Source organism: Ipomoea triloba, chromosome 7, assembly GCF_003576645.1.
Source record: "Ipomoea triloba cultivar NCNSP0323 chromosome 7, ASM357664v1".
NCBI lineage: Eukaryota > Viridiplantae > Streptophyta > Magnoliopsida > Solanales > Convolvulaceae > Ipomoea > Ipomoea triloba.
Genome location: NC_044922.1, coordinates 703,166 through 724,618, shown reverse-complemented (window position 1 = coordinate 724,618; position 21,453 = coordinate 703,166). Strand labels below are relative to the sequence as shown.

The 21,453-nt window shown below is 37.4% G+C and overlaps 5 protein-coding genes across 6 annotated transcripts; 2 read left to right on the top strand and 3 right to left on the bottom strand.

Annotated features, from left to right (window-relative positions):
* Positions 1–1,194: 1,194 nt before the first annotated feature.
* Positions 1,195–3,739, bottom strand: LOC116025375 (transcription factor GAMYB-like). The gene is made up of 4 exons (XM_031266593.1): positions 3,736–3,739; positions 3,373–3,524; positions 1,827–2,811; positions 1,195–1,730 (listed from the first exon to the last, which is right to left on the bottom strand). The coding sequence occupies exons 1-4, from the start codon at positions 3,737–3,739 to the stop codon at positions 1,591–1,593; spliced, it is 1,281 nt and encodes a 426-aa protein (XP_031122453.1). The 3' UTR covers positions 1,195–1,590.
* LOC116025299 (transcription factor GAMYB-like) lies at positions 3,446–8,796 on the bottom strand. 2 transcript variants are annotated; one of them, XM_031266489.1, is made up of 4 exons: positions 8,305–8,796; positions 5,624–5,983; positions 4,078–5,062; positions 3,446–3,981 (listed from the first exon to the last, which is right to left on the bottom strand). In XM_031266489.1, the coding sequence occupies exons 2-4, from the start codon at positions 5,978–5,980 to the stop codon at positions 3,842–3,844; spliced, it is 1,482 nt and encodes a 493-aa protein (XP_031122349.1). In that variant the 5' UTR covers positions 5,981–5,983; positions 8,305–8,796; the 3' UTR covers positions 3,446–3,841. The 2 variants fall into 2 exon arrangements, with proteins under 2 accessions (XP_031122349.1, XP_031122350.1); XM_031266490.1 differs by lacking the exon at positions 8,305–8,796 and adding an exon at positions 6,417–6,433.
* A 2,219-nt stretch (positions 8,797–11,015) lies between these two features.
* Positions 11,016–13,368, top strand: LOC116024799. The gene is made up of 5 exons (XM_031265799.1): positions 11,016–11,337; positions 12,207–12,271; positions 12,348–12,408; positions 12,506–12,652; positions 13,059–13,368. Exons 1-5 carry the CDS (start codon positions 11,106–11,108, stop codon positions 13,148–13,150), a joined length of 597 nt encoding a protein of 198 aa, XP_031121659.1. The 5' UTR covers positions 11,016–11,105; the 3' UTR covers positions 13,151–13,368.
* Positions 13,369–13,878: 510 nt separating this feature from the next.
* LOC116025617 (F-box/WD-40 repeat-containing protein At5g21040) lies at positions 13,879–16,237 on the top strand. The gene is made up of 2 exons (XM_031266917.1): positions 13,879–13,971; positions 14,322–16,237. The coding sequence occupies exon 2, from the start codon at positions 14,335–14,337 to the stop codon at positions 16,009–16,011; it is 1,677 nt and encodes a 558-aa protein (XP_031122777.1). The 5' UTR covers positions 13,879–13,971; positions 14,322–14,334; the 3' UTR covers positions 16,012–16,237.
* Positions 16,238–16,557: 320 nt separating this feature from the next.
* On the bottom strand, positions 16,558–19,613 carry LOC116024852 (short-chain dehydrogenase/reductase 2b-like). The gene is made up of 6 exons (XM_031265863.1): positions 19,434–19,613; positions 18,223–18,303; positions 17,904–18,147; positions 17,726–17,803; positions 17,197–17,382; positions 16,558–17,121 (listed from the first exon to the last, which is right to left on the bottom strand). Exons 1-6 carry the CDS (start codon positions 19,553–19,555, stop codon positions 16,744–16,746), a joined length of 1,089 nt encoding a protein of 362 aa, XP_031121723.1. The 5' UTR covers positions 19,556–19,613; the 3' UTR covers positions 16,558–16,743.
* Between the last annotated feature and the right edge of the window lie 1,840 nt (positions 19,614–21,453).

Genomic DNA, 21,453 nt, shown 5'->3' with positions numbered 1-21,453 from the left:
CTAAGCTCTAAAATAAGTTAGGCCACACCTAAATATTACGGAGTATAATTTTAAAGAATCCATTTTTGCGTAGATTTGATTATCATAATTTATAACCATAATCTGCAATCAAAAGCTTAGTGAAGTGCAACCAATAGAATACCGGCACAATAGTATCAAACAAGGAATAAATAGCTTAATTATTTTTTTAACTATGGCAGACCATGCGGAGGACCACCAGCTAGGTTAGGCAGATTCGCTCCCGGGGGATATGGCCACAACCACAACCCCGGCCACCCAAACCAAAGGCATGGTAAGGGTCATGGCAACGGTCCATATCCACCTCAAGGCCGCGGTCATCAGCATGAGCCATCCGGAATGTCTGGCACTAGGTCAGGCAGATTCCCTCTCGGGGGATATGGCTACAACCACAACCCCGACCACCCAAACCGGGGGCATGGTAGGAGTTATGGCAGCGGTCCATATTCACCTCAAGGACGCGGTCATCAGTAGGGGCCATCCGGGATGTCTAGCGCTAGCCCCCGAGCAGGCGGAGGCACTGCCTATGGGGCTTTGGATGCTGCACATGGCTCAACCATCACAGGAAACCACAACCAGCAACAACATGATTGGCAACAATGACACAACATGCTTTTGTCTGCTTAGTCCTAGAAAGATAAAAACAGCAATATACTAATGTCCCAAACTCCTTACCTCAAATAGAAGAGAAAAAAGCACATGCACTGTGGAGTACTCTGTTGCTTTCTTTTTTCCACTTTTTACAAAGATCTCTGAATATATAACACTTTCCCCTACTATTATGCATGAGAATGCTACATGTAGAAGGTTGTTATGGCAACATGTATGTACCCCAATGACCCAATCTGTATATGACCTTTTCTATGAACAAGAATGAAAAAGAATCCAAAATGCTAGCTCAGTTAGTTCGACCAATCATCCTAAAGTCTTGCTCCAATGGCAGACTGGCAATGTTCGACCAATCATCCTAAAGTCTTGCTCCAATGGCAGACTGGCAATGTAGGAGTTCAAATCTCACTAGAAACCTGGAAGGTCATTGAAGACCTTGACCAATCAGAGATGATAAAAGCCTCATTTCCCTCCTCCAACGGCTCTTGAACAGAGGTTCTGGGAGCTTAAGATTAGTCTGTCGTAAGCTGGAAAGCATAATGTATCCCAAAAAAAAAAAAAAAACACTTCTGCAAGCTGTCTCTCTGACCTTTATGATCATAATCTTCAGGCACTACTGTTACAGACAAGAATTTATATTGTTTTTCTGGCCATTTAAGTTTCAGGAGAAGATTTTAAAAGACACAAGTTGCCAGCTAACCTGTTGAATGCAAATACTACATTATCATTGTAGAGTTCAAACACAAGAGGATCTTATTATAGTAACAAAAATAAGGTGTCCCTGAAGAGGCTTTGAAACTAAAATTTTCTTGGAATTTCAAGAAAATCATCGTGCACGGGTAATCGTAGTGCACAACCCATGCACGATGTTTGCACAGTGGCACATGACAAGGGCTCCCTCGCGTGCAGTTCCTGCTAAAGCAAACAGAATGGTCCAAATGCATATTTGGTACAGAACTGCGCTTAGTTGAGGCCAGTCTTGAGACCGAAACAATTTGAGTCGAGCAAGAAGTCTGGTCTGGAGAAAATCTGGTTCAACGCATCGTCCTTGTCATCGCATTGCATTGGGGCCAAGGGAGCGTCCTCTTGTGTAAATTTGCATCCTTCAAATTGGCATGGGAATGGAATCACATAATAGTTGGGGGTTTAAATGAGAATAATAAACGTTAAAGAGAGGAGAAGAGAGAATACATCCTCACCTGCTAGCATCTCGACTGACTGGTGCTCTTCTAATGAACTGATGGGGGTGTACTCGTTGAAAACTGATGCAGCAGAATGACCTAATGGAGAGATCGGGTCAGCATATCCTTCCCATTCTGCCTCGTGGAAATCTGGAAATGTATTATCCACGATGTCACTGGGTATCATGGAAGCATCGGAATTCTGCTGAGGTAAAGTGTTCTTGGAATTCTTCAAAGTTTGTGACTCGTAAAGCACTGCTTCCAGAAGGCCACTGTTTCTCGGAGAAACATTACCCGATTCAGAACGCTCGGTGGGAGGCGACTGAATCAAAGTCTCAACAGACTCGAGTGAAGGAAGGGGGGAGGAAGGTGCATCCCAACTACCTATCTGACTTTGGAGTGAAGGGAGTTCCGGCTTCTTTGCCCATGCGGGCTCTAAAGAAGAGGAGTTGCTATTTAAAGAGGCATGGCTGCCAGGAATTACACACGATAAAGACGGGTGATCAGGATCCAGATTTTGATAGTATCCAGAAGAAAACCCGGAGGATTGAGAAACCTGCATACAAGTGTCACTCTGATACGGACCAAAGGCTGTGAAAATATCACTGTCATTGGAACTTAAACCCGTGAACAAGGAATCTGGTCCTCGGAGACGTTTGGACGGGTTCATAGTCGAGAAGAAAGGTCTTGGACCGTATGAAGAATTTAGACCTTGTGCCAACAAGCTGCTTGCGGGGATATCGAGTGGTGATTGCGGATGCAACTGCTGATTTAGTTCCAAATTTTTGAATTCCACAGCGGGGATCTCAAAATAGTTCACTTGCAGAAGATTGGAATGCTGTGTATCCCCGGTCGAGAATGTGCTCATATCCTCATTTTGATTGCTCTCGTGTATGGCTTGCAAATGGACATCTGGAGGGTAGATTGGCAAGCCTGCTCGTTGCCTTCTCTTGATTCTAGTATTCCAATAGTTTTTAATCTCGTTATCAGTACGACCAGGCAACTGAAAGAAAAGAGACGATGGCAAACAGAGTGAGCAATAGCAAACAAAGCACATGAAAGAAACTATACTTTTTTTTTATAGTGTAACAATTTTGCCTGATCTAAGAGCATGATAACATATTCAAACCAATGAACACGTGCAAACAGAGGGCAAATAAAGAATAAATTTATTAAGATTGTTTACACGCACAAGTACACATCATCAACCTATGGATGCATCATTTAGGAGTGATAACAAGCTAGTAGTAGGAGACAAAGTGGCAGATCAAGGGTTCATTGCAGAGTTAAAATTAATAAGACCAAAATCACCAAATAGGAAATAAAGCTTTTGTTGAATCGAGAAGAGGAAACCGTGATCTCAGCCTCTAATGTTTCCTTTGCTGACATTCACCTGTTGCAGCCCATTTTCTAATCCCGTACATTTAATGCTCTACCGCCAAATCACGTTTTGAACCATCTTTGCTCATCAAATTCTCAGAATAATTGCACTTTTAGTTTGAAGAAAAAGGTTTTTTTTTTCTTTTAAAAAAAAAAAAAAAAAAAAGATAAGAGTTATACACACCTCGGCAGCCATTCGCGCCCATTTGTTTCCCATTTTAGCATGGAGCTCAATAANAAAAAAAAAAAAAAAACACTTCTGCAAGCTGTCTCTCTGACCTTTATGATCATAATCTTCAGGCACTACTGTTACAGACAAGAATTTATATTGTTTTTCTGGCCATTTAAGTTTCAGGAGAAGATTTTAAAAGACACAAGTTGCCAGCTAACCTGTTGAATGCAAATACTACATTATCATTGTAGAGTTCAAACACAAGAGGATCTTATTATAGTAACAAAAATAAGGTGTCCCTGAAGAGGCTTTGAAACTAAAATTTTCTTGGAATTTCAAGAAAATCATCGTGCACGGGTAATCGTAGTGCACAACCCATGCACGATGTTTGCACAGTGGCACATGACAAGGGCTCCCTCGCGTGCAGTTCCTGCTAAAGCAAACAGAATGGTCCAAATGCATATTTGGTACAGAACTGCGCTTAGTTGAGGCCAGTCTTGAGACCGAAACAATTTGAGTCGAGCAAGAAGTCTGGTCTGGAGAAAATCTGGTTCAACGCATCGTCCTTGTCATCGCATTGCATTGGGGCCAAGGGAGCGTCCTCTTGTGTAAATTTGCATCCTTCAAATTGGCATGGGAATGGAATCACATAATAGTTGGGGGTTTAAATGAGAATAATAAACGTTAAAGAGAGGAGAAGAGAGAATACATCCTCACCTGCTAGCATCTCGACTGACTGGTGCTCTTCTAATGAACTGATGGGGGTGTACTCGTTGAAAACTGATGCAGCAGAATGACCTAATGGAGAGATCGGGTCAGCATATCCTTCCCATTCTGCCTCGTGGAAATCTGGAAATGTATTATCCACGATGTCACTGGGTATCATGGAAGCATCGGAATTCTGCTGAGGTAAAGTGTTCTTGGAATTCTTCAAAGTTTGTGACTCGTAAAGCACTGCTTCCAGAAGGCCACTGTTTCTCGGAGAAACATTACCCGATTCAGAACGCTCGGTGGGAGGCGACTGAATCAAAGTCTCAACAGACTCGAGTGAAGGAAGGGGGGAGGAAGGTGCATCCCAACTACCTATCTGACTTTGGAGTGAAGGGAGTTCCGGCTTCTTTGCCCATGCGGGCTCTAAAGAAGAGGAGTTGCTATTTAAAGAGGCATGGCTGCCAGGAATTACACACGATAAAGACGGGTGATCAGGATCCAGATTTTGATAGTATCCAGAAGAAAACCCGGAGGATTGAGAAACCTGCATACAAGTGTCACTCTGATACGGACCAAAGGCTGTGAAAATATCACTGTCATTGGAACTTAAACCCGTGAACAAGGAATCTGGTCCTCGGAGACGTTTGGACGGGTTCATAGTCGAGAAGAAAGGTCTTGGACCGTATGAAGAATTTAGACCTTGTGCCAACAAGCTGCTTGCGGGGATATCGAGTGGTGATTGCGGATGCAACTGCTGATTTAGTTCCAAATTTTTGAATTCCACAGCGGGGATCTCAAAATAGTTCACTTGCAGAAGATTGGAATGCTGTGTATCCCCGGTCGAGAATGTGCTCATATCCTCATTTTGATTGCTCTCGTGTATGGCTTGCAAATGGACATCTGGAGGGTAGATTGGCAAGCCTGCTCGTTGCCTTCTCTTGATTCTAGTATTCCAATAGTTTTTAATCTCGTTATCAGTACGACCAGGCAACTGAAAGAAAAGAGACGATGGCAAACAGAGTGAGCAATAGCAAACAAAGCACATGAAAGAAACTATACTTTTTTTTTATAGTGTAACAATTTTGCCTGATCTAAGAGCATGATAACATATTCAAACCAATGAACACGTGCAAACAGAGGGCAAATAAAGAATAAATTTATTAAGATTGTTTACACGCACAAGTACACATCATCAACCTATGGATGCATCATTTAGGAGTGATAACAAGCTAGTAGTAGGAGACAAAGTGGCAGATCAAGGGTTCATTGCAGAGTTAAAATTAATAAGACCAAAATCACCAAATAGGAAATAAAGCTTTTGTTGAATCGAGAAGAGGAAACCGTGATCTCAGCCTCTAATGTTTCCTTTGCTGACATTCACCTGTTGCAGCCCATTTTCTAATCCCGTACATTTAATGCTCTACCGCCAAATCACGTTTTGAACCATCTTTGCTCATCAAATTCTCAGAATAATTGCACTTTTAGTTTGAAGAAAAAGGTTTTTTTTTTCTTTTAAAAAAAAAAAAAAAAAAAAGATAAGAGTTATACACACCTCGGCAGCCATTCGCGCCCATTTGTTTCCCATTTTAGCATGGAGCTCAATAATACGGTGTTCTTCTTCTGGAGTGAATGCACCTTTCTTTAAATCCGGTTTCAAGTGATTTGCCCACCTTAAACGACAGCTTTTACCGCAACGAGCTAGTCCCGTATGTTTCTGCACAGCATTCCAGTTTCCCTCTCCGTGTCTTGTTACATATTCCATTAAAATTGCATCTTCCGCAGAAGTCCAGGGACCTTTCTTTAGTGGTACACCTCCAGCGTTAGCTCCACCAGTAGCTTCTTCAACAGACGGCGAATTTACATTCCCTTTCATCGTCATATTGTCCTCACTTTCACTCGTAATACTCATATCCTGAAATGTAACATTATACAGAATGGTCCGCAAAAAGAAAAATATGTCAGGGGAAAGAAGGCAAACACCATAGAAAAAGACTGATCTCGTTTCTGATGATCAGCTGACTTCCAATCAAGATACAGGAAGAAAAGCCAATAACAAGAAACTACGAATTTTCAGAAGCAACATTCAGATTGATTTTCAGAATACAACACAAAAGATCTAAAAAAACAATTAGACAATAAATGTCATAATCCTAGAAGCCTAGAACCAGACATGGTCCAAGGCCAAACAATTCAGCAATAAATGCACAAAGAGTTGAACAAAAGCAATAAACTTGGAAATGTCATTACCAGTGTAAGAAAAATATTATGACTACCACCAAATGGGAAACAAGAAAATATAGTTATGTAGATTTAATTCAAAGAATACAGGTTTCTCTGAGAATTACTTAGTAGTATTTAGGAACAACAACAGCAACAAAAAGATTGACCAAAAGCAGAGTCGTCTGCAAATATTAGTCAATATTAGTCATCAGCCGTTGAGCTTAATCAGCATACAAAAGCACTTTGATTTGACAGGTAAAAAAATGTGCATGAAAAATAAACCTGATGTGCCACCTGTCTGCATTACAGATACTCCGTGTTTATTTGCTCTAGGAAACGTATACTCCGCTATTACATTCATTATAAAAGGACAAAACTACACTTCTCCGCCTTTTCAGCCGAATAAAAGGAAACGTTTAACTGAAAAATTACCAACCAGGATGCTTGAAATTTCCTAGTTTATACCCTCATTGAGCCATGCTTCAACCTCTATTGGTAAATTTAAAAGCATAGAATAGACACAAAACACCCCTCCATAGTTTATTTGCTCTAGGAAACCTATACTCCACTATTACATTCATTATAAAAGGACAAAACTACACTTCTCTGCCTTTTCAGCCGAATAAAAGGAAATGTTTAACTGAAAAATTACCAACCAGGATGCTTGAAATTTCCTAGTTTATACCCTCATGGAGCCATGCTTCAATCTGTATTGGAATATTTAAAAGCCTATAATAAACACAAAACACCCCTCCGTAGTTCATTTGCTCTAGGTAACGCATTGAAAAGCTTTCCCTACACTTCTCATCAGTTTCGGCCAAAAAGAAGGAAACATTTAACTGAAAAAATACCAACCATGATGCTTGAAATCAACTAAATTATACTCTCATGGAGCCATGCTTCAATCTGTATTGGAATATTTAAAAGCCTATAATAAACACAAAACACCCCTCTGTAGTTTATTTGCTCTAGGCAACGCATCTGAAAAGCTCCATTGTTATGTTCATTAAAAAAGGACAAAACTATAGTTCTCCTTTTTGGCTGAATAAAAGGAAACGTTTAACTGAAAAATTACCAACCAGGATGCTTGAAATTAACCAGTTTATACCCTCATGGAGCCATGCTTCAACCTCTATTGGTAAATTTAAAAGCATATAGTTTACAAAAAAGCACCCTCCATAGTTTATTTGCTCTAAGTAAAGCATCTGAAAAGTTTGTCCAGCACTTCTCCTTTTCGGACAAATAAAAGTAAACATTTAACTGATAAAATGCCACTAGGATGCTTGAAAATAACCAGTTTATACCCACATGGAGCCATGCTTCAACCTCTATTGGTAACTTTAAAAGCATATAATAGACACAAAACACCCCTCCATAGTTTGGAAAAGCTCCATTGTTATGTTCATTAAAACAGGACAAAACTACAGTTCTCCTTTTCGGCTGAATAAAAGGAAACATTTAACTGAAAAAAATACCAACTGGGATGCTTGAAATTAACCAGTTTATACCATCATGTAGCCATGCTTCAACCTCTATTGGTAAGAAATTCCAGTTTAGAAGCATATAATAGACACAAAACACCCATAAATCTGAGTACAATTTTTCATGCGGACAGCATTCTAATATAGCAAAGCAATTTCAGGCAAACCAAATACTAAAATGAAAAAAATAAATAAAAATAAACAATTAATTGCATATCATAAATTGCTCAATTTATGGCATGTAAATACATTGTATTTACAACCAATTTATATACTGAAATACTCCATAAAAACAAAAAAAAAATCAAATACATGCCAAATATTTCATAATTCTGAGGCATTTGCCAAATTGAGTAAAATAAAGCAGACCCCAGAATAGTAAATGATAAACTATTTTAGGGTGGTAATATATCAGAAAAATTAGCTCCAGATGTGCAATTAATGAACCATAAAATTCCAATCTTTAAAGAAACATAGTTCATTTATGGAATATAACAATTATTTATTATAGCAATCAGATTACTGTTTTTACCCAAGTGAAGAAAGCTGGCGAAGCTGCTCGCAGAAAATGACCACCGAGATCTAAGCCCTCAAATTGCACACCACAAATCCCAAATTAAAATCTTTCAAAACTTTAAACCCGAACAATCATCAGATATGACGATAATGACGGCCGGTATGAAGAAAAAACAACTCAAACCCTAAATTCAATTTATGGATTTATATGCAACAAAAGAGCTGCAATCTTGTAAATCCATTGACAATTCACAAAACATCAGCTGAAATCATGAAGAAAACGGAGAAGATGAGTGAAATGTGAAGATTAAAACAAAAATTCTCTAAAAACAATCAAATTTCAGAGAAGAAAATGGAAGAAAAAAATAAAAGTAAAAAAACAAAATGAGAAAAATCTCGCAGTGAGTGAAGAAAGGAAAAGTGTTGTTGAGAGATAGAAGTAAAGGTGTCAGCTGAGTGTTTATATATATATAATTATATATATTATAAAATGAATTCCTGAAAGAAAAAAAAATACAAAAAAGAGGATGAAGGTGGGGTGGGTGGAGGGGGGGGGAGAGGGTTACATGGCAGGAGAGAAAAAGAGAAAATGGAAGGGAGAGAGATGAAACTCATTGATGTTTTGTAGTGTTTTAAACCTTAAAACTTACTTATTAAGGCTTTGTTTGGTTCGTCAAAAAGAGATAGGAAGGTTTGAATTTAAATTCCATAAAAAAATATTATTTTAAATATTTATTTTGTTATTTAGTCACTCAAAATAATTTTTGAATAATTAGTATCAAGATTCAAATATCTGATCTTTATATAATAAAGATATGTAAATAATACAAACTTATATGTTATTACTTTTTAAAATTTTATTATTCTTTATTTTAATAAATTCTCTATCAACCAAACTAGATAAAACATTTTTTCTTCAAACTTGATGAAAATATTTTATTAAAAAATAGTTTAATGTGAACCAAACATGGTATTAGTGTGAAAATAAATATTCCAAAAGGTTGTAGTGAGTATAATTTCTACAACATTATATAATATAATGTTTTTATATGACATGGATTGATATATGTGTTGATAATATTATATATACATATATGATATATATACTCTTTACTATTTTATCAAATATTATGTTTGATCAAGATATATGTTAGGAATTGTTGTATATAATATAAATTTTGAAAAATTATACGCCCAAATACAATATGTAATTAGAAGAATGCGTATTCTTTTTATTTTTTTTTTATTTTTTTGAAAGAAAGAATGCGTATTCTATTAGGAGGATACTAACTTAAAATTTTTATTAGAAAGATACTAGCTCAGCTTGCGTATAAAAGAATGCGTATTCCATTAGGGAGATACTAGCTCAAAGATACGTAATTCAAACTTATACAAACTTACACTACACACCTAATCTTTAGATATTAACTCAGACACGCGTATCATAATAATATGTATTTCACTAAAGCCTGTCTATCATAAAAATTGCGTATTCCATTAGGAAGATATTAGCTCAAAGATGCGTAATTCAAACTTATATAAACTTTATTGCTACTTATTCTCAACACAGATTTATCTCATAATAAATGTATTGCCCCCATTCTCAAACACTCATATGACGTTATTAACCTAGAAATTATAACATTTATCAAAAAAGAGGCCTAAATCATTACCAGAAGGAATTGAGCACACTTTTATTACTTGTGTTTTCCCCCAACTACTCTAATAAATGATTGTCCTACAAATTTATTTGATATATATAAACTTAACTTAATATCTACCACCTACATGTAATTATTACCATTTAATTTGTTATTTTATTAAATAATTATTTATGACTAATTGAATTGACTTATAGTTGAGTATACAAGTTAATATTATCTCCAAATATGCCATACAATGTTGTATACTTGTATAATATTGTTGGTTTAATTAAATTATGTCATATCATCACAATTAAGGAAGTTTTATGTATTTTGTGTTAGTTTGTGATTTATTATACATGAGTAAAATTTATTCGTGCACATCTCATAATAGTAAATACGGATTTCTTGTCACATAAAAAATGAAGTCAATCATTTGTACAATTCACAAATATGTATTGTTTGCATGAATTTTTTTATGTAACTTTTTCTTTAAAAGTATTTTTATTAGTAAGGAAACTGATAATACAATTGTGAGATTATAGATTCAATTCTTGTAAATAGTGCGTCATGTTAGAGAATTTTAGACCATACTTTTTCCAAAAAATAAAAGTTAAATTTTACTAATATGAAGTGAGCCCTTGTCAAGATTAATCTCACAATGATTGAGATATCATATTCCGTATGAAAATAGAAGTTTAAAAAAAAATAAAAAATAAGAGGCTACATACTAAAAACAAATAGAAACTAATTTGATCTGTATAATAAGGTCGGAGAATCAACATATTATATATATGCATCATGTTAAACAACTTTAGATCAACTATTCTAAGATTTATCAGATTCTCAAAATGTTAATCATACTGGATGGAAACACATTCATTTTGTCCATGAAAGCCAAGAAGAAAAACAAATAATAATAATGATAAATTGTTGTTGTTCCTAAAAGGTTGAATCTCGATTTATTGTTTTTAAATTTTATCACTGTGACAAATTGAGTTGTTGTTGCGGACCTAATTATGATAAATTCAAAAGACATATCATATGCTTGTGAAGATATTTGTTATCCAAAAGTTGGCTCATCATTAAATGTCTGCCACGTCTTCCACCACATTTTTGCTTTCTCTTCTCCATACCACTGACCAAAACCAGCAAGAAATCTCAGCCCAGAAACATGGAACTCACCACCACTACCCAGTCTCTTTCCCATGCCAAAATCCCCAAACTCTTCTCCAATGGGGGCACTTTTTTTGCCCAGAACTCTGTGAATTTCTTGGGGTATAATTGCCTGCCAAGAAACCTGCAATGCAGTGCCAAACATCTCAGGAGTCTTGGAGCCATTCATGCTTCTGAGGGACAGAATACCTCCACTGCTGTTTCCATTAAATGGCTTCTTGAACCTGTTGGTCAGTGATCTTTTTTTCTCAAGTTATTATCAGTTTTCTGGGTTGGTTTGGGCATTTTGATTTATTGTTGTTGGTTAGATCAAAATGGGTTCTTGTTGATGGGCATTTTAATGCTTTTGATTCAATCAAAATGGCTTCTTGAAGATGCTTGTCAGTTGCCCTTTCTGCATGTTTTATCATATTGTTTGTTTGGTTTGAGCTGTTTAGTGTCACTGCTTCAATAAAAAATCCTGTTTTGATGCCCATTTTATGCTATTTTTTGTTTGATTTAAGAATGTTAATGGTTATTGCTTCAAGCAAAAACTTTTGATGGGGTAGGAGATCCCAGCCAAATTGGCCACACATTTGGATTAGTAATCTAAAAGTTTCAAATTTGATTCCTAATGAGAGCTGTTTATTGGCATTATTGGTTTGAGCCAGTCCACCACGAGTAACCTAACCTAGGCTGATTTACCTCATTGTGGTACATTGTAGTACTTTGCCAGTTAGGATCACAAGACAGGTTTCAGTTAGATCAGAACACCTATTCGGGCTCGGGTAACGGCCCGTAAATCGAAGGGATGGGGAACACCTATTCGGGCTCGGGTAATGGCCCGTAAATTGAAGGGATGGGGTAGGGGGAGTTAAACACTCAATCTTAAATACCCTCCCTCCCCTCTTGTATGGAAAAATCAATCTGACCAGCACTTTGCCCCTTAACTGGCCCGGCCCGGTGCAAACGGGAATTAGTCTGAGTATGGTAAGGGCTTAAAGGTGCCTCCTACAGTTAGGACCTACTCAGGACACCTCATGGCCGGGCCAAAAAAAAAAATACCTTCACCCTCAAACTAGTGAATAACAGTGTTGTTGAATGCATTGATGTTGGGCAGGTGATGGAGATACAAAGCACATAGGTTATCCCACTGCAATGCCAGGTGCATTTGAGATCAGCTCTGTAAGTATATATTCTGATATGATTTTCTGCAATGGTTTGTGCATGATCAGACCATATTAACTGCAGAATCATATAGGGTGCAGTAACAGTCGGGCGCGTCTCTGAGAAGGCAGATATGGTGATTCCAGTTCCCACAGGTAACTATCGAGTGCCAACTTGATTAGAAAAATTGAGATATTAGCTAGCATTCTAATGACAAAAACGAGATCTTTCTTTTGTGCATCGACAAACAAGTATCTGGTGCGCATGCCCGCCTCAGGCACACCGAGGACTGTCTCGTGGTAACGGATTTAGACAGCACGAATGGCACTTTCATTGACGAGAAGCGCCTCAGACCCGGTGTTGCTGCTGCTGCATTGCCTGGAACTCGTATCACGTTTGGTATGTTTCTTTTTACCCAACCTTCAATTCCTCGTTTCCCTTCTGATTAACTGCGCCTGAATGATCTCATGGGAAAAACACGAAATTAAATTACTTGTGAAAACTAGCATAAATTAAAGATTTTGAGCAGACGTTTAATTGTTTAGAAATAGTGATGGTATCTGTTTACCTACACCGATGCCTAATCCACTATGGCTGTATGAAATGCGGGAATTCTTGAGCTTACAGCGAAGATCAGAAGATCCTTATGCTGATTCCTGAACAAATAATCGCCTTTTGTTAGCTTAATCCTAAGTTCAAAGCATATCAGAATTAGCTTTCCTAAGTTTCTTTCCATGAAAAAGCATAACTAATGTATTTCTGATCCATTGCTTCTTAGCAAATTTTTTTTTTTTCTGGTTTCCAGGGGATACTCATCTAGCAATATTCAGAGTCTCGAAGCTCGAGAAGGTTGATGATGCTCCTGAAGAACAAGAAGAGTCTGCAGAGGCTAGCTAGAAGAAGCCTGGGATCCATAATTGCTGTGTGTTGCAGACCACAATGAATAATTGCAGATGTAGTAGTCATGTACATTTTTGTGTTCCTCAGCTCATCTTCCATGTCCTTAATTGTGCTCTTTAACTATGCACATTTTAGCAGTGCTGAGGTTTTTTGTTTTGTTTTGTTTCATGAACAAGAAATCAGTTTAGTATATTTCATACCTGCATAAACATACATATCCGTGTGTGTCAATGTGTTTTGTACCCAGCCGGCGCGTGGAGTGCACATGCCTGATATTGGGTGCCTCTTGGTGTGTTTCATGTGCACCGGAGGAGTCTGCTGCTTTTTATTAGTGAGGCCCACTTTTCTTTCAAAAATTAAATTCTCATACAACAATCTAACAATTGTTATACCATGGACCCTGTTACAAAAATTTTGTACTCTCGATTAACATATTATGTACTTATAGTTAAAAGTTTTTATAAGTATTACACAATATGATAATTACATGTACATAATCTGTCTATTAACTAGATACATCTAGATTGGTCTGGTAAATGGCCACCTCAATATATAATACACCACATGCCATGTCAAAGAAAAAAAAATTATTTTATAAAGATTTTAAAAAGCAATCAACGACCAAGATAAGCCGATGATTCATTGTTACATCAGAACCGTTGGTCGCCTATCTACCTCGCCAACACGCTAAACCTACGCCTACAGAGATCTCGAGTCTTTCTCTCTCTACAGAAATACATCCAAATTTGTGTGTCTCTCTCTCTATCTAAACTCAAATCCCTAATTCCAAAACCAATTCACCGTTCTTCGTTTTAAAGGTATTTTTCATCGTTTTTATTCCTTCTGCAATTTCCTGTTTCGATCTCAACACACGCATACAACTCTGATTTCGCTGTCTTTTCCCCGAAATGTTTTCATGATTTCATCATTCTAGGGTTTGACTTTTAGGTCTTTTGATTTTGCCTTTTTACTGCGTCATTACTTTGGGATTTCTGTTTCATTTCTGATTATTCCTTCAGATTTTCAACTTCCAAAAAAAATATTTTTTTAGCCCAGTTGATTTATTTAGGAATTGAATTTCTTGATATTTTGAAAAAAAATAGTCACTTCTGAGAAATTTGTTAGTTTGTTACTGTTGTTTTAAACATTCATATTTTTCCAAGTTCAGGGAACAAATTTTTATGGCATTTGAATGCCAAAAATCTACTGAAACTGGTTTGTTGAGAAGTGTGGTCAATTGTTTAGAGGACTCTGTTATAGGCAAAGGTGAATCTAATTTAACAGGATCTTTGAGCAATAAGGGTTGCATTCTTGACTCTGATATAAGAAACCCCAAAACAAAATTGAATGGTGAACATTATGTTTTGATTCCAAATGGCAATGAGAAACACCCTGCAGAAGAAATTTTACCTAATTGTAGGTCAATAAATGATCTTCCTCCAGCTTTGATATCTGAGATCCTTAACTGCTTAGACCCGAAGGAGCTCGGTATTGTTTCTTGTGTGAACTCGTCTTTGTATCAGCTTGCATCTGAGCACCAAGTGTGGAAGGATTTTTACTGTGAGAGGTGGGGGAATCCAGCTATTCCGGCGCCATTGGGGCCGGGGAATTCGGATGTGAAGACTTGGAAGGATCTTTTTGTGGAGAGGGAGTTTCGTAGCAAGACGTTCCTGGGGCGATACAGTGTTGACACCTTGTATGGTCATACGGAGGCAGTTAGGACGGTGTTTGTTTTAGCTTCGAAGAAGCTTGTGTTTACTTCGGGGTATGATCAGATAGTTCGAATGTGGGACATGGAAGAAGGGTTGTCTATTGCTTCTTCCCGCCCTCTTGGATGCACTGTCCGTGCTGTTGCTGCTGATTCAAAATTCTTGTTAGCTGGCGGTACTGATGGATTCATACATGGTTGGAGGGCGGAGGATGGAAATCCTCATTTGTTTGACCTTAGAGCTCCTCAGAACCCGAGCAAAGAATTCCGACTTTGGGAACATCAAGGCCCCATAACTTGCCTTGCAGTGGGCTTTAATAAGATTTATAGTGGATCATGGGACATGACTGTACGTGTTTGGGATTGTTCTTCGCTGAAATGTTTGAATGTTTTGATGCACAATGACTGGGTATGGAGCCTAGTTCCTCACGATACTACAGTGGCGAGTACATCAGGATCAGACGTCTATCTTTGGGACACCAATAGCGGGATGAAACTCGCTGTCGTTAACAATGCTCATGTCGGTAATGCTTACTCTTTGGCAAGAAGCCACACCGGGAAGCTTCTATTCACCGGGGGAGAAGACGGAGCCATACACATGTTTGAGGTTGTAAAAAACGCAAGGTGTCATGTAAAGAAGGTCGCAACATGGGTTCCTCACTCGGGCCCTGTTTATTCTCTTGCATTTGAATTCCCCTGGCTTGTTTCCGCTTCCAGTGATGGAAAACTGGCACTTATCGATGTGAGGAAGTTATTGAAGACAAGTAGGTATTCAGCAACAGGAAGTCGTCCTTGTAAGGTTGACAATCTGGACCATACAAGTGTTGAGCCTCCGCAACGAATGCTTCATGGATTCGGGTCCAATCTATTTGCCGTGGATATTGGTCTGGATCGTATTGTGTGTGGAGGTGAAGAAGGCGCTGTTAGGATCTGGAACTTCTCACAAGCGTTGGAGATAGAGCAGAGGGTCCGTGCTTTACGAGGTTTAAGGTTAGAAAACAGGATGAGGAGGCGTAAGCTTCAGTCCAACATGAATAGCAAAGGTAGCCGGAGTGATCAGTGCTCGGTTGCAGCAAAGAAGAACCAAATCAATGGCGATAGGAATAGTTGGCAGAACAAGCGTAGGGTAAGCGGGAAGCTGAAGGCTTAGGATCGGGCGACTCCTGATTATTTCTAAGCAGTAAATTTCATTTGCTCATAGCTAATCATGTAGGTATATACATTCATCACATTGTTAAGATTCTGTCATTGTTTCCCTTTCCCTCATTCTGGTTATATGCATGAATGCCTTTTCCCTTAAATTCTTCATTTGTCTGTTAATACTGGATTAATATGATTCTAACTGTAATGTTTCTGTAAATCTTGCTCTTTGGTCATCAGCTTATATTGTCTAATGGCACCATCTGATACAACACACTTGTAGTTGCTGTAAATGATCTCAACTAAATATAGGCCCTGTTTGGTAACATAATTAGCTTATCAGTGATAGGATTGAGAATGTTTGAAGTTCCCTGCAAGAACCTTGGTTTTTCATTTTAGAGTGGACCCCACCAAATATGAAAAAGGTCATGCAGATTTGCGTGAGGCACAACCAAAATACCCAACCGAGCGCACACCACGTGTTTTTTTAAGTCACCTTTGCAAAAATTCCTCAAAAACTATGCCCAACAGGGATGCTCTAAGTTTGAGCCTCAAGTTTAAGGACCGTAATTATATTATTTGAAGTAAATGATAGAGTGCAGAGAATGATAGATAAACATAGATCACAAAACATTATATTGAGAACCAGGAGACTAAATCATTAAAAGAAAGAGAATAAAAAGGCTGAAAGTTGTATCAAATGGCTAATAGTATGCAATGATCAGCTAGAGAATGAAAGAACTTAAAATTCAGCCATTACAGTTTGGTCAAAATAGTGGCCAGAAGGTCCTCCCTGAGGCAAGAGAGCCAGCATAACAGGCCCCTGAGCTCCCTCCTCTATAGTCAAAGGCCCTGTATGCCAGTTCAGGTCTGTGTTCACGTACCCGGGGTGCACGCAATTGATGCACATACTCGGGTGCTTCTTCGCGAGAAGCCTAGTATAGGCATTCAGCGTCGCCTTTGATATGCTATACGCAGGTAGCATTGGTTGCCACCCGTTGGCTTCAAGCGCGTTTTCTTTCAGGTCGCGCAAAAATTTCTGCAGAGTTTCGTCAATTCTCTCTTCTGTCAGATTCTCAATGTCCCCGAGCAACTCCCTCGTCTGCTCATTGGGGATTCGCTGCATAGCGCGATAGAAAATAAGTTGATTAAATCGCGTAAGTAATTGGTAAAACATTATGGAAATTTTGCTTACCCTTAATTCACTCCTGAGAGAAGAGACATTTACTATCCTGGCCCCTGAAGTGGACAGTTGCAGCAAGGGAAGAAGTGCTTCAGTTGTGTTCTTTACACCATAGTAGTTAGTATCCAAGCATTCTTTTGCCTTCTCATAGGTTGTCTTAATTGAACTCTGAATCAAATTGGTAACTTTCCCCGCAAGCTGTGTCGGAAAATACAGAAGAGAGTTAATTCTACTTTTAGTTCTCGAGTATTGTGTCAAATTCCACATTTAGTTTTACGTTTTCCATTTCTAGTCGTCCTCGTTACTAGCCAACTATTCGAGTGGTGAACTTCTATTTGCACATCAAAGAAGATGGAGTCTTATGGTGAATTCACGGCCTCACGGGGCGAGAACCGAGAAGGACTAGAAATGGAAAACATGTAAAATTGATGCAATAGTCGATGACTAGAAATGGAATTAACTCATGGAAGTCCATCAAGCTTTACGGGACACGAATAACATAGTATGAATTATGAAATGTGAATCTGCAATGTTTTCTTACCCAATCTGCAGGGTCTAAATTCAAGGCCCTTAAGGCATCTTCATCAACAACTACTCCAGAAGCTCCAGCATTGTTTACCTGCAGAAATTTAACCATTGCAGGCTAATCAAATCAAATCAAAACAAAACAAAAAACAAGAAAAAACCCAACTCAATTCATGTCAAAATTTGTTTCTTACCAAAATATCAAGCCTTCCATATTGTGTTTTGAGATGCTCAGCCAAGCATTCTATGCTGTGCTTGTCTACAACATCGAGCCGATGAAAAACAACATTCGACAACCCCTCATTATGCAGCAACGACACAGCTTCCGTTCCCCTCTTCTCGTTCCTAGCTGTTAACACAACTGTAACGCCTGAGGCTGCCAGCTGCCGGGCAGTCTCCAGGCCAATTCCCTTGTTTGCTCCGGTAACTACTGCATACCTGTAAACTCTCCAACAACTTACGAATCGTTTCCCTAAACGGGGACTAGTTTTGTGTATCGAAAGACAAGTTTACCTCTCAGACGCCTGTTTTCCGTTAACCTCCATTGATACAATTCTCTGATGATGAACAAGCTTCTGGTTAAGTGTGTCTGATCTGCACATACAAATATAGGCATAGATTCATCATCCTAGGATTACTTATGAAAGTGTTGTGAACCAAAACATAGTAAGGGGATAAGGTTAAATGGTTGGGATTGGATGATGAGGACAACAGAAAGTATCCAGATGTAAAAAAAAAAAAAAAAAAAACATAAAAACTATAGTTCAGGTGAAACTTCACTATCTAATAGCTTAAATTACAAAGCTGTTTACATTGATAAACAAAAAGCCTCAACCTTGAACATCACATTCAACTACCTCAACCTATAGGCTATAACATAAGACTCAACGAAACGAAATACAGAGTAATTGATACGATCGAGTTGACAGCCAAATGACACAATCTCAAAAATCTTATAATCAAGTTGACACCCAACTTAGGAAATCTTATGATCCAGTTGAGTAGTTGACATTTGATATAAAAAATCTCAAATTCGAGTCAAATCTCATATTCTACCACGAAATGCAACACACTAAAGAAAAAACACATTTGAATTCATTCAAGCATTTGCTTAGTAGGCATCAAAGTACACAAATCTTATGTTCAAGTAGACACCCGGCATAAAAAAATAATAAAAAATAATAATTTAAAAAAATCTTATGTTTGAGCTAAGTATTTAATACTCGAAGTAAAAAAGATTTAATGATTGAGATGAGTAGTTGAAGCCTGACATAAAAAGTCTTAGATACGAGCCTCATCTAATGTTTGTTCTAGAATGCAAAATACTAAAGACAAAACATGTTCATTCATTCAAGCATGTGCATATATAGTAAGCATCAAACTATACAAATCTTATGATTTTACAAAGTTGAGTAGTTTATACCAGTCATAAAAAATCTTATGATTGGGTTGAGTAGTTGACACTGGACATAAAACATCTACAGATTTGAGTGTCATCTCATATTCTGCCACGAAATGTAAAATACTAAAAACATATTCAATTTCATTCAAGCATTTGCATAGTAAGCATCAAACTACACAATCAATAACAACTCAAGCATGTTTCTAAACTTTGAAGGCACCAAAATATGATTATAAAGTAATAATAATAATAATAATAATATTATTATTATTATTATTATTATAACTCTGAGAAGATACTGGGACTATGGAAGTAGGAGCACCTGAAAACAGAGATACAAGCTCGATTTGATGGCGGCGGAGCAATAGGTAGGTGGAAGGGGTTTTTGGCGGCGGATTTGATTTGTGAAGGCGAATAGATCGACGGAAGGGTGATTGATGGCATATCGTCTTCTTCCAGCGCTGTCTCTTTCAACTACAGTAGTGGGTCCGTGTAGCCTCCGTCGCCTAAATATCTCGAGTTCACTCCATCTCGACTATTTTTTTTAATGTACTGTTGACTCAATTATATTGTAGTATTTGTTTATACATACTTTCTCAACCTGTGAAGTACAAAGAGTTAATATTGCATCCACAGAAGCTCAATCTCATAACTTTTCACATGAAAAATCATTACATGTCATCTAAGCATACGGTACTTGGCGCTCAATCAACATCTAAGTGTATGCATTAGGTTATCCACATCTAAACTTCTTTCACTTTCAAAATGTCATATCACTAAATTTATAATTAATCACTATTCACTCTCCAACTATGCAACCCTCTCTCATATTTTAAAAGTGATCTCACTTCCATATCACCTTATAACAAATTGTTTTTATCAATCAAATAATATTAAAAATATAATTACAAAACACATGAATTGGAATGTGTTTGGTTCGCACATGAAAGTCAAAATTAAAATGATCAAATATTTGGTAATGGTCAAGTGGGAAAAATCACCTACGAGTTGAACACATATGCAGCGGTGGATGAGCAAAGGAATCGCACAGGTTATGATTGGGTTCTAAAAGATGACATGCACATGCCAATTTGTTGCAACTGCTTGCATTCTCCGATGAGGCATCTTCACCTCGAAAGAAGCTGAAGCTATGACTATTAAGAAGCCTCTCTCATGGACAAGAGAGATGGCGTAAGCATAATCCGAGTCGAATCGGGCGCACTACAAATGATTCAAAGTCTAAAGCATAGTGCCGATGACTCATATTTTGATCTTGTAATTTTGGATATTAAAGATATGTTACGTTCACTTATTCACATAGATATCTCTCACGTTAGTCGTACAACGAATATAGTTGCTCGTAGTCTTGTTAGGAAAGTCTTTTATATGTCTGTACGTTAGGAATGAAATACTACCCATCCCTCATTTGTTTATTATCAACGATTTATACCTTGTTTGAATTAATGCACTTTGTTTTTCTCTAAAAAAAAAAAGAGAAGAGAATTCATTTTAAAATTATATTTATTTAGGCGTGGTCTAGTGACACACCACTTACACTCCCACGTGAAAGGAAGTGTGTTCGAGTCTCAATGGAAATAACTATTTGTACAAGTAGCTATGAACATATACTACAATGTAACAGAGTCACTATATTAAAAAAAAAAAAGCTAAAGTGCCATCTAGCACCATGAACTATATTCGATTATTCATGCCGCACCATGAATTTTCATATCGTATATATCAAGCCACAAACCAACAAAAAAGTTTCGCTTAGAACTTTTAGCAGGTTTCCCTATCTTCATACTGACATGGCGTCTGATGTGGCATTTCTCTTAACCTTATATTGTCCTTGTATAAGCGTTTACATATTTCAAATTAAAAAAAAAAACAAAATTATTATATTAAAATAACTAGAATTTTTTTCTCTTTACTTTCATAATATATACTTTTCAATTTTGCAATTCCAATGTTTCAATGTTTTTTTCAGAATTTATATTTTTTGACTAATTTTTTGTTTAGTATTTTTCAATTTTCCAAATTTATAGAAATGCTTTTTTTTTTTTTTTTTTTTTGTTTGGTCTTCGGTTTTTGTTTTTGTTTTTTGTTTTAATTCTTATTTTTAATATGTAAATGCTTACATGGACAACATAAGGTTAAAAGAAATGCCACATCAGTTGGAAATCTGCGCCATGTCAACAGGAAGAGAAGGAAACCTGCTAAAAGTTATAGGTTAATTTTTTTTTTATGGTTTGTGGCTCGATATATACGATATGAAAGTTCAGGGTGCGGTATAAATCTTTGGATATAGTTCAGGGTGATAGATGACACTTTAGCCTAAAAAA

Coding starts and splice junctions, on each gene's coding strand:
- LOC116025299 (XM_031266489.1), bottom strand. CDS start 5,980: ATGAGTATTACGAGTGAAAGTGAGGACAATATGACGATGAAAGGGAAT. Junction 5,063..5,623: donor GGGCGCGAATGGCTGCCGAG/GTGTGTATAACT, acceptor CTTTTCTTTCAG/TTGCCTGGTCGTACTGATAA. Junction 3,982..4,077: donor GTCAGTCGAGATGCTAGCAG/GTGAGGATGTAT, acceptor GCCAATTTGAAG/GATGCAAATTTACACAAGAG.
- LOC116024799 (XM_031265799.1), top strand. CDS start 11,106: ATGGAACTCACCACCACTACCCAGTCTCTTTCCCATGCCAAAATCCCC. Junction 12,272..12,347: donor GTGCATTTGAGATCAGCTCT/GTAAGTATATAT, acceptor AGAATCATATAG/GGTGCAGTAACAGTCGGGCG. Junction 12,409..12,505: donor GGTGATTCCAGTTCCCACAG/GTAACTATCGAG, acceptor TCGACAAACAAG/TATCTGGTGCGCATGCCCGC.
- LOC116025617 (XM_031266917.1), top strand. CDS start 14,335: ATGGCATTTGAATGCCAAAAATCTACTGAAACTGGTTTGTTGAGAAGT.
- LOC116024852 (XM_031265863.1), bottom strand. CDS start 19,555: ATGCCATCAATCACCCTTCCGTCGATCTATTCGCCTTCACAAATCAAA. Junction 17,804..17,903: donor ATGGAAGGCTTGATATTTTG/GTAAGAAACAAA, acceptor AAATTTCTGCAG/GTAAACAATGCTGGAGCTTC. Junction 17,383..17,725: donor ATTTAGACCCTGCAGATTGG/GTAAGAAAACAT, acceptor TTTCCGACACAG/CTTGCGGGGAAAGTTACCAA.